The 15,202-nt window shown below is 50.3% G+C and overlaps 1 protein-coding gene across 4 annotated transcripts in view; it reads left to right on the forward strand.

Annotated features, from left to right (window-relative positions):
- rilpl1 (Rab interacting lysosomal protein-like 1) overlaps window positions 1–15,202 on the forward strand; it is a 78,366-nt gene that overhangs the window by 26,902 nt on the left and 36,262 nt on the right. For all 4 annotated transcript variants that reach the window (XM_038800082.1, XM_038799909.1, XM_038799994.1 and 1 more), the window contains exons 2-3: window positions 1,697–1,847; window positions 7,070–7,191. In XM_038800082.1, the coding sequence (XP_038656010.1) occupies window positions 1,697–1,847; window positions 7,070–7,191 (273 nt within the window). The remainder of the gene's footprint in view (window positions 1–1,696; window positions 1,848–7,069; window positions 7,192–15,202) is intronic.

Consider the following 15,202-nt stretch of genomic DNA (forward strand, 5'->3'; position numbering starts at 1 on the left):
CTAGCACACTTGTCCTCCAGCCAAAAGAATTTGTTCATCCAGGCCACCGTCATGTGGGCTCGGTGAACCACCTTGAACTGAATCAGACCGAGCCTGGCACATGTTGCGGTTGCACTTACCCTCCTCAGAGCGTCTGCCCACACGCCTCCCTCCAACTCCCCACCAAGCTCCTCCTCCCACTTGGGTTTCAGTTCCTCGGTCCCTGTGTCCTCCGCTCCCATAAGCTCCTTATTAATATCCGAGACTCTCCCCTCTCCTACCTCACCCCCGGAAATTACCCTGTCCTGGATCCCCCTTGGTGGAAGGCGTGGAAAGGACGGGACCCGTCTACGTACGAAATCCCGCACCTGCAAGTACCGAAAGTCATTCCCCCTCACCAGCCCGAACTTCTCCCCCAGCACCCTCATGTTCGCAAAGCTCCCTTCCAGGAACAAGTCGCCCATCCTTCCCACCACCGCCCTCCGCCACTCTCGGAACCCTCCATCCATCTTCCCCGGGACAAATCGGTGGTTGTCACATATTAGGGACCAGACCGACGCTCCCACTTCCCCTGCATGCTTCCTCCATTGGCCCCAAATCCGCAAAGCCGCCACCACTACAGGGCTGGTGGAGTACCTGGCCGGGGGAAACAGCAGGGGAGCCATGACCAGGGCTGCCAAGCTGGTGCCCCTGCACGAAGCAGCCTCCACCCTCCACAATGCAAGTTGTCTGTAAGTAATTTTTCTGCTGCATAGTTGATGTTCTGTATAGAACCTTAGTTAGGCCACACTTGGAGTATAGTGTTCAATTCTGGTCGCCACACTACCAGAAGGATGTGGAGGATTTAGAGAGGGTGCAGAAGAGATTTACCAGGATGTTGCCTGGTATGGAGGGCATTAGCTATGAGGAGCGGTTAAATGAACTCAGTTTGTTCTCACTGGAACGACAGAGGTCAGGGGTGACCTGATAGAGGTCTACAAAATTATGAGCGGCATAGACAGAGTGGATAGTCAGAGGCTTTTCCCCAGGGTAGAGGGGTCAATTACTAGGGGGCATAGGGTTACGGTGCGAGGGGCAAGGTTTAGAGGAGATGTACGAGGCAACTTTTTGCCTCGCTTCACAATCGCTTCACAGCTCCAGGGTCCCAGGTTCGATTCCGGCTTGGGTCACTGTCTGTGCGGAGTCTGCACATCCTCCCCGTGTGTGCGTGGGTTTCCTCCGGGTGCTCCGGTTTCCTCCCACAGTCCAAAGATGTGCAGGTTAGGTGGATTGGACATGATAAATTGCCCTTAGTGTCCAAAATTGCCCTTAGTGTTGGGTGGGGTTACTGGGTTATGGGGATAGGGTGGAGGTGTTAACCTTGGGTAGGGTGCTCTTTCCAGGAGCCGGTGCAGACTCGATGGGTCGAATGGCCTCCTTCTGCACTGTAAATTCTATGATTCAATGATCTTGACAAATACATGAATAGGATGGGAACAGAGGGATACGGACCCCGGAAGTGTAGAAGATTTTAGTTTAGATGGGCAGCACGGTCGGCACAGGCTTGGAGGGCTGAAGGGCCTGTTCCTGTGCTGTACTTTTCTGTGTTCTTTGTTCCCCCAGGTGTTATGGAGTAATTAATAGTGCTGCCTGTTGTGACAGGCGGTGTGCAGGAGGCGAGTGGCAGAGTAGGTGAACAGATTCTGGTGATCTTTCTAACTCTGCTGTCTTTGATCAGGAGCTCGTGCTGGTCGAGGATGTCTGGAGAGGGGAGGCTCAGGATTTACTCACTCAGATCGCTAAACTTCAGGAAGAAAACAAACAGCTGGCGATGAACGTTTCCCACAAGGACGTGAACCTGACTGAGGAAGAAATCCTGAAACAGGAAGGTAAAAACAAGAAGATTCCTCAACTCACCATTCATTGTCAGCAGCCTGTGGAGAGACCAGCCTGTGGTTGGCTGAGCAGACTCCAAGCATTTTCTGAAATTCTTTCCAGGAGAGTTTGAGATTGAACCTTTACCTGCAATGCAGGGGATGTAGCGGCCCCCCTAAAATGGCGTCTGCAGCCCACGGCCTGGCCTTGGACAAGCCTGGTCTAGACTTACCCTCCTCTTATAGCAGCACGGTGGCACAGTGGTTAGCACTGCTGCCTCACAGCACCAGCAACCCGGATTCAATTCCGGCCTTGGGTGACTCTGTGAGTCTGCACGTTCTCCCCGTGTGTGCTCCGGTTTCCTCCCACAGTCCAAAGATGTGCAGGTTAAGTAGGGTTATGGGGATAGGGTGGGGACGTGGGCAGAGGTAGGGTGCTCTTTCAGGTGGTCGGTGTAGACTCGATGGGTTGAATGGTCTCCTTCTGCACTGGAGGAATTTTATGTTCTATGTACTGACAGAGGCCCCATCTACCCCCTCAGCTGGATGTCAAAATTCCCATAGTGCTCAGCAGGAGAGTTCTCCCCAGTGTCCTGGGCAAGATTTATTCCTCAATCAGCATCACGATCATAACCTAACATCCGTCTTTGGGGAAATCTTAACATCTGTCATTGGGGAGAATGTTGGAATTCTTTTTATTAAGCAATTGGTAGCAGGACATTTCAAGAATAAGCAGCACAGTGACACAGGGGTTAGCACTGCTGCCTCACTGCACCAGGTTCAATTCCAGCCTCAGGTGACTGTCTGTGCGCAGTCTGCATGTTTTCCTCATGTCTGTGTGGGTTTCCTCCGGGTGCTCCGGTTTCCTCCCACAGTCCAAAGATGTGCAGGTTAGGTGGATTGGCCGTGCTGAAATGCAGACTTGATGGGATAAATGATCTCCTGCACTGCAGCGATTCTATGATTCTAAGAATCACAAAATAATAATGCAGCGTTGACATGGTTTTCTGAAAGGGAAATCATGTTTGCCAAATTTATCTGAGTTCTTTGAGGATGTGACCAGCAGGGTTGGATATAAGGAAACCAGTAGATGTAGTGTATTTAGATTTGCGGAAAGTATTTAATAACATGCCAAACGACACAAGACAAGAGCTCATGGTGTTTGCATGGATAGATGATTGGCTGACTGACAGAAACCAGAAAGTTGGGATAAATTGGACATTTTCAGATGGACAAACTATGCCAAGTGGACTGACACCAGGGTCAATGTTGCGGCATCAACTGTTTACAGTTTACACTGATGACTTGGATGAGGGGCCGAATGTATTATAGCCAAATCTGCTGACAATACGAAGATAGGTAGGGAAGCAATTGAGTAAACGTTGTGTTATCCAGCACTCTCCCAACCGCAGCGATTTACTATCTGGAATTTCTGCTGTTCCCCTAATACAAATCGTCACTTTACCAACCAAAGTTATCCAGTAGTATCCATAACTGTAGACTGTAAGATTTTATACTTTAGTGTTGGAAATCACAACTATTTTGAGTATTTGCATATTAGTAGATGTCTCAAGTATTTGGGCAACACGGTAGCATTGTGGATAGCACAATTGCTTCACAGCTCCAGGGTCCCAGGTTCGATTCCGGCTTGGGTCACTGTCTGTGCGGAGTCTGCACATCCTCCCCGTGTCTGCGTGGGTTTCCTCCGGGTGCTCCGGTTTCCTCCCACAGTCCAAAGATGTGCAGGTTAGGTGGATTGGCCATGATAAATTGCCCATAGTGTCCAAAATTGCCCTTAGTTTTGGGTGGGGTTACTGAGTTATGGGGATAGGGTGGAGGTGTTGACCGCGGGTAGGGTGCTCTTTCCAAGAGCCGGTGCTGACTCGATGGGCCGAATGGCCTCCTTCTGCACTGTAAATTCTATGATAATCTATTCAACTCTGTTCTATTGGTGAATGGAACTCTCCATTATCCGGCATTTTAACCGGCACCTCCCATTCTCCTTGCATGCCGGATAATAAAGATTTTGCCGTATTATTTAAATGCAGAGAGGCTGCGGAATGCTATGCTACAGAGTGATCTGGGTGCCTTTGTACACAACTCACTAAAAGTTAGCATACAGGTACTTAACGTAATTAAGACAAATAGGCTATTGCAAGGAGGCAGACTATAAAGTGAGAAAGCCTTGCTACAATTGTACAGGGCATTGATGAGACCGCATCTAGAGTGCTGGTCCCTTGTGGGGTGGCACTGTAGCACAGTGGTTAGCACTGCTTCCTCACAGGGTCCCGGGTTGAATTCCAGCCTTGGGTGACTGCCTGAGGGGTGTTTGCGCTTTCTTCCTGTGTCTGCATGGGTTTTCTCCGAAGATGTGGAGGTTAGGCGGATTGGCTGTGCTAAATTGCCTCTTAGTGTCTAAAAAAAGAGGTTAGTGTGATTACTGGGTTACGGGAGTAGGGTGGAGGTGTGGGCTTAAGTGGGCGGCACGGGAGCACAGTGGTTAGCATTGTTGTTTCATAGCTGCAGGGACCCAGGTTTGATTCCCGGCTTGGGTCACTGTTTACGTGGAATCTGCATGTTCTCCCTGTGTCTGCGTGGGTTTCCTCCGGGTGCTCCGGTTTCCTCCCACAAGTCCCTAATGACGTGCTGTTAGGTGAATTGGACATTCTGAATTCTCTCTCTGTGTACCCAAACAGGCGCCGGAATGTGGCGACTAGGGGATTTTCACAGTAACTTCATTGCAGTGTTAATGTAAGCCTACTTGTGACAATAAAGATGATTAAAAAGTAGAGTGAGCTTTCCAAGGGCCAGTGCAGACGCGTTGGGCCAAATGGTCTCCTGCACTGTAGGGATCTAGGATTCTATTTTATTCTATTCTACTGGAAGCAATTCATAGAAGGTTCACTGGGTTAACTGCTGGGATGAAGGGGCCATGAGAAAAGGTTGAGTATGTTGGGCCTATACTCACTGGAGTCTGGAAGAATCAGAGGTAATCTTATTGAAAGATAAGATTGCAAGGGGGCTTGACAGGGTGGATGCTGGGGGGCTGTTTCCCCTGTGGGAGAATCTAGAAATCGGGCTCTCCCGTTAAGGTAGAGGTGAGGAGAAATGTCTGTCTATGGGTAGTTAATCTTTGGAATTCTCGGCCTCAAAGAGCAATGGAGGCCGGCTTCACTGAATCTATTCAGGACATATTTTTGATCTTCATGGAAGTCGAGAGTTATCGGGAGGGTGGGAGGATTGGTGGGGGCAGGCAGGAAAATGGGGTTACGGCCACAATCAGATCGGCCAAAATCTCTGAACCGGGCTTGAGGGGCCGAATGGCCCGCTCCTGTTTTCTCTGCTTTTCTGTTGCTTGTGGGAGCTCGATGTGTGCGAATTTGCTGCCGTGTTACCGACAGTAATGTCTACGCTTCAGAGATACTCCAGTGGCTGTGAAGCCTGAGGTTAAGAGGGGCTTTGGAATCTGATTGTTTCCTGCACGATTGTGCGTTCGATATATCCAGACACACTTTCCTTTCGCACACAAGGCAGGCTGTTGAATGTGGACAAAAAAGTTTGACCCTTCAAATAATACCCCCACTTGCACAGCATGCTTTATCCTAAAATGCCTCAAACAATGAGTGAGATTTTGAAGTGCATCACAACCACAGGCGATATTTTTAGTACCCTGGATGTGATGTGAGTACTAAAATAGAAACAGAATTCAAAAGCTGCCATCAAAATATCTGAGAGACCTCTGACATTAAATTGTCAAGTTATTTTTGTTTCCTGGCTGTTTTAAGCTGAGACTCAATCTTGTGGCCCTCCCCTGCCCCTTTCCAAGGCCTGAATAGATTAGCAGCTGTTTGGTTCTAACAGCACGGTGCATGTACCTACACCTCATGGGCTGCAGTGGGTCAAGGAGGCGGCTCGCCATCTCCTCTCTAGGGCAATTAGGGAAGGGCAATAAATGGCGGCCAAGCCAGCAACACCCACATCCCATCAATGAATTTAAAAAGGCCGACAGATGAACGAGAACCTGCTGAGGAAACTCCCATGATCACCACACACCTCGTAAATCTGACAGTGTGACACCCAAAGCGTGAAGTCTACATAGAATCAGAGAATCCCCATTGTGCAAAAGGAGGCCCTTCAGCCCATCTGGTCTGCACCGACCCACCGAAAGAGCACCTTACCTAGGCCCACTCCCCTTATCCTCATAACCCCAACTCACCTGCTCATCTTTGACTGCGCTGGAGGGTAAGGACTGCGCTGGAGGGTAAGGACTGCGCTGGAGGGTAAGGACTGCGCTGGAGGGCAAGGACTGCGCTGGAGGGCAAGGACTGCGCTGGAGGGCAAGGACTGCGCAGGAGGGCAGGGACTGCGCTGGAGGGCAGGGACTGCGCTGGAGGGCAGGGACTGCGCCGGAGGGCAGGGACTGCGCCGGAGGGCAGGGACTGCGCCGGAGGGCAGGGACTGCGCCGGAGGGCAGGGACTGCGCCGGGGGGCAGGGACTGCGCCGGGGGGCAGGGACGGCGCCGGGGGGCAGGGACGGCGCCGGGGGGCAGGGACGGCGCCGGGGGGCAGGGACGGCGCCGGGGGGCAGGGACGGCGCCGGGGGGCAGGGACGGCGCCGGGGGGCAGGGACTGCCCTGGAGGGCAAGGACTGCGCCAAGCAGTTCGGCGCCGGCTGGCATGGCACCAGCCCTGCCAGTGCCAGCCTAGCCCCTGAAGGTGTGGAGGATTCTGCACCTTCCGGGCGACCCGACACCGGAGTGATTTACGCCACTCCTAGGCGCTGGACGGCCGTCCCGCTGGGTAGGGGAGAATCCCGCCCCTGATCTCAAGTATATATTGTGTTTTTGAGGGCAGCGTGATGCACAGTGGGTTAACACTGCTGCCTCATGGCGCCGAGGTCTCAGGTTCGATCCCGGCTCTGGGTCACTGTCCGTGTGGAGTTTGCACATTCTCCCCGTGTTTGCGTGGGTTTCACCCCCACAACACAAAGATGTGCAGGGTAGGTGGATTGGCCACGCTAAATTGCCCCTTAATTGGAAAGAAACGAATTGGTTACTCTAAATTTATAAAAATAAAAGAGTATATTATGTTTTATGTGACAGTTTCCAGTCACAAAGAACACAGCTTTGAAACCTGCAAACATGCCAGAGATGTCCACATTGCTGAAAATTGGACAGTTGGAAAAGAATTGCCTCTCACTTCCTGTCATTGACTAATATCACTCACTTGTCTTTCAGCTGGGATGTCAGAAAAGGAATGGCAAGTGATGAAGAAGCTGAAGGAGGTGGTTGATAAACAACGGGACGAGCTGAGAGCTAAAGACCGAGAATTAACTCTGAAAAACGAAGATGTGGAGGCAGTAAGTGTTGACCCCTTTAGCATGGACTCAGATTAGCAGTGATGAAGGGAATGTGACTTGTAATATTGTTGGACCTTCCTCTCTTTCCTGCTTCCAGGGACATTGTTACAATAATTCATTGATGTTTGGATGGAAGTGTATTAATAATAATAATCTTTATTATTGTCACAAGTAGACTTACATTAACACTGCAATGAAGTTACTGTGAAAATCCCCTAGTCGCCACATTTCAGCGCCTGTTCGGGTACACGGAAGGAGAATTCAGAATGTCCAATTCATCTAACAGCACGTCTTTCGGGACTTGTGGGAGGAAACCGGAGCACCCGGAGGACATCCACACAGACAGGGGGAGAACGTGCAGACTCTGCACAGTGACCCAAGCTGGGAATCGAACCTGGGACCCTGGCACTGTGAAGCAACAGTGCAAACCACTGTGCTACCGTGCAGATCCATTCCGAGCATTGGGTGAAAAGTGTTCTCAGACTTTTGTATCTCCTGCCCGATGGAAGAAGTTGGAAAAGTGAGTAAGCCGGGTGGGAGGGATCCTTGATTATGCTGCCCGCTTTCCCCCGGCAGCGGGAGGTGTAGATGGAGTCCATGGATAGGAGGCGGGTTCGTGTGATGGGCTGGGCGGTGTTCACGACTCTCTGAAGTTTCTTGCGGTCCTGGGCCGAGCAGTTGCCATACCAGGCTGTGATGCAGCCCGATAGGATGCTTTCTATGGTGCATCTGTAAAAGTTGGTAAGGGTTAATGTGGACATGCCGAATTTCCTTAGTTTCCTGAGGAAGTATAGGCGCTGTTGTGCTTCCTTGGTGGTAGCGTCGACGTGGGTGGACCAGGACAGATTATTGGTGATGTGCACACCGAGGAATTTGAAACTGTCAACCATCTCGCGGAGAGGTAGCACAGTGGTTAGCACTGGTTTCCTCCCACAGTCCAAAGATGTGCAGGGAGGATTGTCCATGCTAAATTGCCCTTAGTGTCCAAAGAAAAGGTGGGGTGGGGATACTGGGTTACAGGGATGGGGTGGAGGTGTGAGTAGGGTGCTCTTTCCAAGGGCCGGTGCAGATTCGATGGGCTGAATGGCCTCCTTCTGCACTGTAAATTCTATGATTCTGTGATCTTCACCTCGGCCCCGTTGATGCTGACAGGGGTGTGTACAGTACTTTGCTTCCTGAAGTCAATGACCAGCTCTTTAGTTTTGCCGGCATTGAGGGAGAGATTGTTGTCGTTACACCACTCCACTAGGTTCTCTATCTCCCTCCTGTTTTTTTAGAAAATATTTTATTGAGGCACTTATAATTTTAACATTTTAAACAACAGTGCGGTCCGACACATGCAAAAACGCCACAATAGCATACCCAACTCTCCCCCTCTCCGCCTCCCTAACCCCTAGCGACCTCTATGATAGATTCCCTGACCTTATTCTTCACTTCCAGGCCTCCTCCTCTCTCTCTCTTCCTCCCACTTCCTCTTCACCTCCCCGATTGGGACCCCTCCCCACTCCATCAGTTCCATATATATTTCTGAGACCCTCCCCTCCCCAACCCCTGTTTTAGACATCACCTTATCCTGTCATCCCCTTAGAGGGAGGCGAGGGAAGCTTGGAACCTGCCTCCGGACAAAGTCCCGGACCGGCAGGTTACTGAATCTGTTCCCACCGTGAAATCAAACTACTGCTCTAATCTCTCCAGGCTCGGGAAACCCTCCTCAATGAAGAGATCCCCAAATCTCTCAATCCCTGCCCGCAGCCACCTCCTAAAGCTCCCATCCAGCCCCCCCCCACGGAGCAAACCGATGATTATTGAATATCGGTGCCCACACCGACACCCCCTTCAAACCCATGTGCTGCCGCCATGGCCCCCACACTCTCAGGGCTACCACTACCGCCGGGCTTGTGGAGTAGCGAGCCGGCGAGAATGGCAGGGGTGCCGTTAACAGTGCCCTTGCAAGATGCCACCTCCACTCGCTCCCACACCAAACCCTCCACCATTACCCATTTCCTAATCATCAAAATATTGGCTGCCCAGCAATAGTTAATAAAGTTCCGAAGAGCCAAACCCCTCTCCCCACGCCCAGCTCAAGAAGGACCTTCTTCACCCTCGGGGCTTTCCCGGCCCATATAAACCCCGGGATCGCCGCGTTCATCTTCCTAAAAAATGCTTTGGGGATGAAGATTGGAAGATACTGAAACAAGAACAGCAATCTCGGGAGGACTGTCATCTTCATAGTCTGTACCCTCCCCGCCAGCGACAGCGGGAGCACGTCCCACCTTCGGAAGTCCCCTTTCATTTGCTCAATCCCTGCCCGAACCCAAACCTTCCCAGGACATCCCACAGGTACCTCCACTCCACCCGATCAAAGGCCTTTTCTGTGTCCGTGGCCACCGCCACCTCGACCTTGCGCCCCTCCGCAGGCATCATTATTACATTTAGGAGCCGCCAAATGTTGGATGTCAGGTGGTCGTCCCTTCCCAAATTCCATCTGGTCCTCCCCTATTACCCCCGGAACACAATCCTCTATGCGCATGGCCAAGATCTTTGCCAGCATCCACATTTAGCAGGGAGATTGGCCTGTACAACCCACAGCTCTCTGGATCCTTAGCCTCCGGTTTCCTCAGCTGATGCGCCAGCATCCTATTGGCTTTTTCCCCATATTCATACACCACCCCCTTCACCCTCCTCAGCTGTCCCTCCGCCTTACCTGTGGACAGGAGCCCAAATTCCAGCTGCAGTCTCTGATGCTTGTCATCCGGGAGACTCCACCTGTAAAATTTCGCCTCCCAGTCTGTCCAACTCCGCCCCCTCAGCCTTCTCCTTATGGGCCCGAATTGAGATGAGTTCCCCCCTGATAACCCCTTCCGTGCCTCCCAAACCACCCCAGCTGAAACCTCACCTGTATCATTGATCTTTACATATCCCCGAATGGCCTCTCTCACCCGCTCACACACCTCCTCCTCCATTAACAGCCCCACATCTAACCTCCATTGCGGCCGCTGGGCCTTTCCTTTGTTAACTTGCAGGTCTACCCAGTGCGGGGCATGGTCTGACACCACAATTGCTGAATATTCAGCATCTACCACCTCAGCCAGCAGAGTTTTGTCCAACACAAAGACGTCTATCCGGGAATACACCTTGTGCACATGGGCGTAGAATGAAAACTCCTTACTCCTCGGCCTCCCAAATCTCCACGGATTAAACCCCCCGTCCCCATGCACTCCATAAACCCCCGCAGCTCCTTTGCCATAGCTGATACCTTCCCAGACCTGACTGATCTAGCCTTGGATCCAAGACCGTGTTGAAATCTCCCCCCATTGTCAATCGATGTGAGTCCATGTCTGGGACCTTCCCCGGCACCCGTCTGACAAACTCAACATCATCCCAGTTTGGGGCATATATATTTCCCAATAGCATGGCCATTCCCTCCAGCTTCCCACTAACCATAACCTATCTACACCCCGGGTCCGCCTCTATATTCCCCACCTTCAATGCCATCCGTTTATTGACCAGGATTGCCACCCCCCTCATTTTAAAATCTAATCCCGAATGGAACACCTGCCCATCCCTTCCTTAACCTAATCTGATTCCCCACCTTCAGATGTGTCTCCTGCAACATGGCCACGTCTGCCTTCAGATGTCTCAAGTGCGCGAACACACAGGCCCATTTGACTGGCCCATTCAGTCCCCGAACGTTCCACGTGACCAGCCTGGTCGTGGGGATCGCCTCCCTGCCGATCAACCATAACCTCTCCTAGGCTAGTCTGCGGCCCATGTCCCGTACCACCCCTGGCCCGCCCCCGGGCAACTACCGTCATCAACCCTTCTCCTCAAAGACAAAGAACAAAGAAAAGTACAGCACAGGAACGGGCCCTTCAGCCCTCCAAGCCTGTGCCGACCATGCTGCCCGTCTAACCTAAAACCTTCTACACTTCTGGGGACCATATCCCTCTATTCCCATCCTATTCATGTATTTGTCAAGATGCCCCTTAAATGTCACTATCGTCCCTGCTTCCACCACCTCCTCCGGCAGCGAGTTCCAGGCACCCACCACCCTCTGTGTAAAGGTCCTCCACCACCATCCCTCCCAAGATCCGAACCCGAAGACCCAACCCCTCCTCACTTAACAAAGAACAATATAACAGCCTAACCCCAAACAGGACCGAGAAAATATAAAGAAACAAGCAAAACCCCCAAAATAAATCCGAACAACGCAAACCCAAAGTATTTACAGAACATAGTTCAGATCCCCTCAGTCAAAGTTCACGGTTCTCCTCCTGCCAGTCTATTCTTCATAAAGTCCACTGCCTCCTCCGCCGAGCCAAAGTACAACTCCCGGCCCCCATAGGCAGGCCGGGTACAGTAGACCAAACTTTATGCCCTTCTTGTATAGGGCCGACTTGAACTTATTAAAGCTTGCCCTCCCCTTCGCAAGCTCTGCTCCCAGGTCCTGGTACATGCGGACCTCGACATCTTCCCAAGTGCATCACCTCGTCTGCCTGGCCCGCCAGGGACCGATGTAATCGTACCACCATCGCCCTCGGTGGCTCACCCCCCCACGGGGCTTGCACATCAGTGCCCTGTGGGACCGATCCACCTCCAGCGGTCATTCAAACGCACCTTCTCCAAGCAGCTTCTCCAACATGTTCCCCACATACGCACCAGCATCCGATCCTTCGATTCCCTCCGGCAGACCCACGATCCGAATGTTCTGCCTCCGAGAACGATTTTCCAGGTCCTCCATTTTCTCCGGTAGCCTCTTCTGATGGTCCAATCTCTGCTGCCATCGAGCTGGACTGTTCCTCCTGCTCCCCCACCAGCTCCTCCAACCTCTGGATCGCCTGTCCTTGGGCTGCCAGTCTCGTCTCCACGCGATCAACACTGTCCTGATCGAATCCACCGCGCGGGCCAGGTCCTCCGCATTTTCCTTCCGTTGTTGGGTGAACTTCTCATTTAAGAAGCTCACCAACTGGTCCATTGACCACTGAGCTGACAGGGTCTGACCCTGTTCATCCGCCATCTCCATGCGCGTTGTCCACTCTTCACTCGCAGCCACCACCTGGTTTGTTCTTTTCCGATTACCTCTGGGCCACAGCTCCATAAACGAGGGGTCAATTTCTTCTGTTCTTATTTCTGCCCCTTTCCTCTACAAAATTCCTGCAACAATCCGGCGTAAAGGCCACAAAAAGACCACCATGAGGGGGAGCTGCCAAATGTGCGACCGCTCACTCCATGGTCACCATCGGAAGTCCTCCCTCCTGTATTCTGACTCGTCGTTGTTCAAGATCTGACCCACTATTCTCGTGTCATCAGCAAACATGTTGATGGAGTTGGAACCAAATTTTGCCACGCAATCGTGTGAGATTGAAAAACACTAATCTAAATGGTACACACGGCTGCCACTGTGTGTCGGTGGTGGAGGAAATGAATGATTGTGGATGGGTTGTCAATCAAGTGGGCTGCTTAATCCTGGATGGTGTCGAGCTTTTGGAACTGCACTCATCCAGGCAAGTGGAGAGTGTTCCATTACACTCCTGACTTGTGCTAGTAGGTGGTGGACAGGCTTTGGGGATTCAGGAGGTGAGTTACTCACTGCAGAATTTCTCACTTCTGATCTGCTCTCATAGTCACAATGGCTAGTCCAGTTCAGTTTCTGGTCAACATTAAGCACTCCAGGATGTTGATAATGGAGGTTTCAGCAAAGGTAATGCCATTGAATGTCAAGGGGCGATGGTTAGAATCTCTCTTATTGGCAATGGTCATTGACTGGCAGTTGTGTGGTGCGAATGTAACTTTCCCCTTGTCAGCCCAAGCCTGGATATTGTCCAGGTCTTGCTACATTTGGACATGGTCTGTTTCATTAGCTGAGGAGTCACGAATGGTGCTGAACATCGTGCCGTCATCTCCAACCTCTGACCTTATGATGGAAGGAAGGTCATTGATGAAGCAGCTGAAGGTGGTTGGGGCCGAGGACACTACCCTGAGGGACTCCTGCAGTGATGACCTGGAGCTGAGATGACTGACCTCCAACAACCACAACCATCTTCCTTTGTGCCTCCAACCAGCGGAGAGTTTTCCCATTGACCGTAGATTTGCTGGGGCTCTTTGAGGCTGAGGGTGGTCACTCTCACCTTAACTCTGGAGTTTAACTCTTCTCTGTCCATCTACCCTTCTAATCATCACCTCTTGATATTCAGTGGCATTACCGTCGCTGAATCCATTGCTACCAACACCCTGGGTATCACCATTGAACTTGTCCAGCCACATAAATACTGTGGCTACCAGGACAGGTCACAGTTGAATGGGATGGGGAAGAATTATTAGCTTCACTCTGCAACTCGGTGCCCAATCGCTCCCATCTGACAGCTGGTGAGACAGGATTGGCTTTGGCCGTGATACCCTGGGTGGTCACATAGTCACCCCAGAGACATAATCTGCCAGCCTCGCATGGAAAATCTGAGCTGTCACATGGATCCGGTGTGTGGAAGCTTAACTGAGCGAGGGTTGAGGAGGGAGATAGTGAGGGGAAAGTTATGTGAATTGTTAACACATGGTGTTGTGCTGTTACCGTGAGCTCAGGTTGTGGATGGAGCTAACCTGCACAGTGGGAATGTGCTCCTCTTTGACCTGTTAGATCCTGCTGGCTGAAAATAGCTGGTTCAAATTTGTCCTGGATTATTTCTCTGAAACATGAGCAAGTTGGCTCTGTTTTGTTGACATCCTAACTGGTTACTCTTCCATTTGTGATATTAATATAAACAAAATTCCATTACAACAACTTCAGCAGACAATATCCATGGTGGGAATTATTTATAAGCTTTCTTTTATTAATTGGACCACTGTCTCCAAAAGGTCCAGGTGCCTTTCCAACCAGGATTATTAGAGATATAAATACAACACTGCTTTAAACCCTTACAACGCCATATACAACACTGCTTTAAACCCTTAGTACACCATATACAGCCCTGCTTTAAACCCTTACTACGCCATATACAACACTGCTTTAAACCCTTACTACACCATATACAATCCTGCTTTAAACCCTTACTACACCATATACAATCCTGCTTTAAACCCTTACTACACCATACACAACACAGCTTTAAACCCTTACTACACCATATACAACCCTGCTTTAAACCCTTACTACACCATATACAACCCTGCTTTAAACCCTTACTACACCATATACAATCCTGCTTTAAATCCTTACTACACCATATACAACCCTGCTTTAAACCCTTACTACACCATATACAACCCTGCTTTAAACCCTTACTACATCATATACAACACAGCTTTAAACCCTTACTACACCATATACAATCCTGCTTTAAATCCTTACTACACCATATACAATCCTGCTTTAAATCCTTACTACACCATATACAATCCTGCCTTAAACCCTTACTACACCATATACAACACAGCTTTAAACCCTTACTACACCATATACAACCCTGCTTTAAATCCTTACTACACCATATACAACCCTGCTTTAAACCCTTACTACACCATATACAACCCTGCTTTAAACCCTTACTACACCATATACAATCCTGCTTTAAACCCTTACTACACCATATACAACCCTGCTTTAAACCCTTACTACACCATATACAACCCTGCTTTAAACCCTTACTACACCATACACAACACAGCTTTAAACCCTTACTACACCATATACAACCCTGCTTTAAACCCTTACTACACCATATACAACCCTGCTTTAAACCCTTACTACACCATATACAATCCTGCTTTAAATCCTTACTACTCCATATACAACCCTGCTTTAAACCCTTACTACACCATATACAACCCTGCTTTAAATCCTTACTACACCATATACAACCCTGCTTTAAACCCTTACTACACCATATACAACCCTGCTTTAAACCCTTACTACACCATATACAATCCTGCTTTAAACCCTTACTACACCATATACAACCCTGCTTTAAACCCTTACTACACCATATACAACCCTGCTTTAAATCCTTACTACACCATA

The sequence above is a fragment of the Scyliorhinus canicula genome, chromosome 1, assembly GCF_902713615.1.
Source record: "Scyliorhinus canicula chromosome 1, sScyCan1.1, whole genome shotgun sequence".
Classification (NCBI taxonomy): Eukaryota; Metazoa; Chordata; class Chondrichthyes; order Carcharhiniformes; family Scyliorhinidae; genus Scyliorhinus; species Scyliorhinus canicula.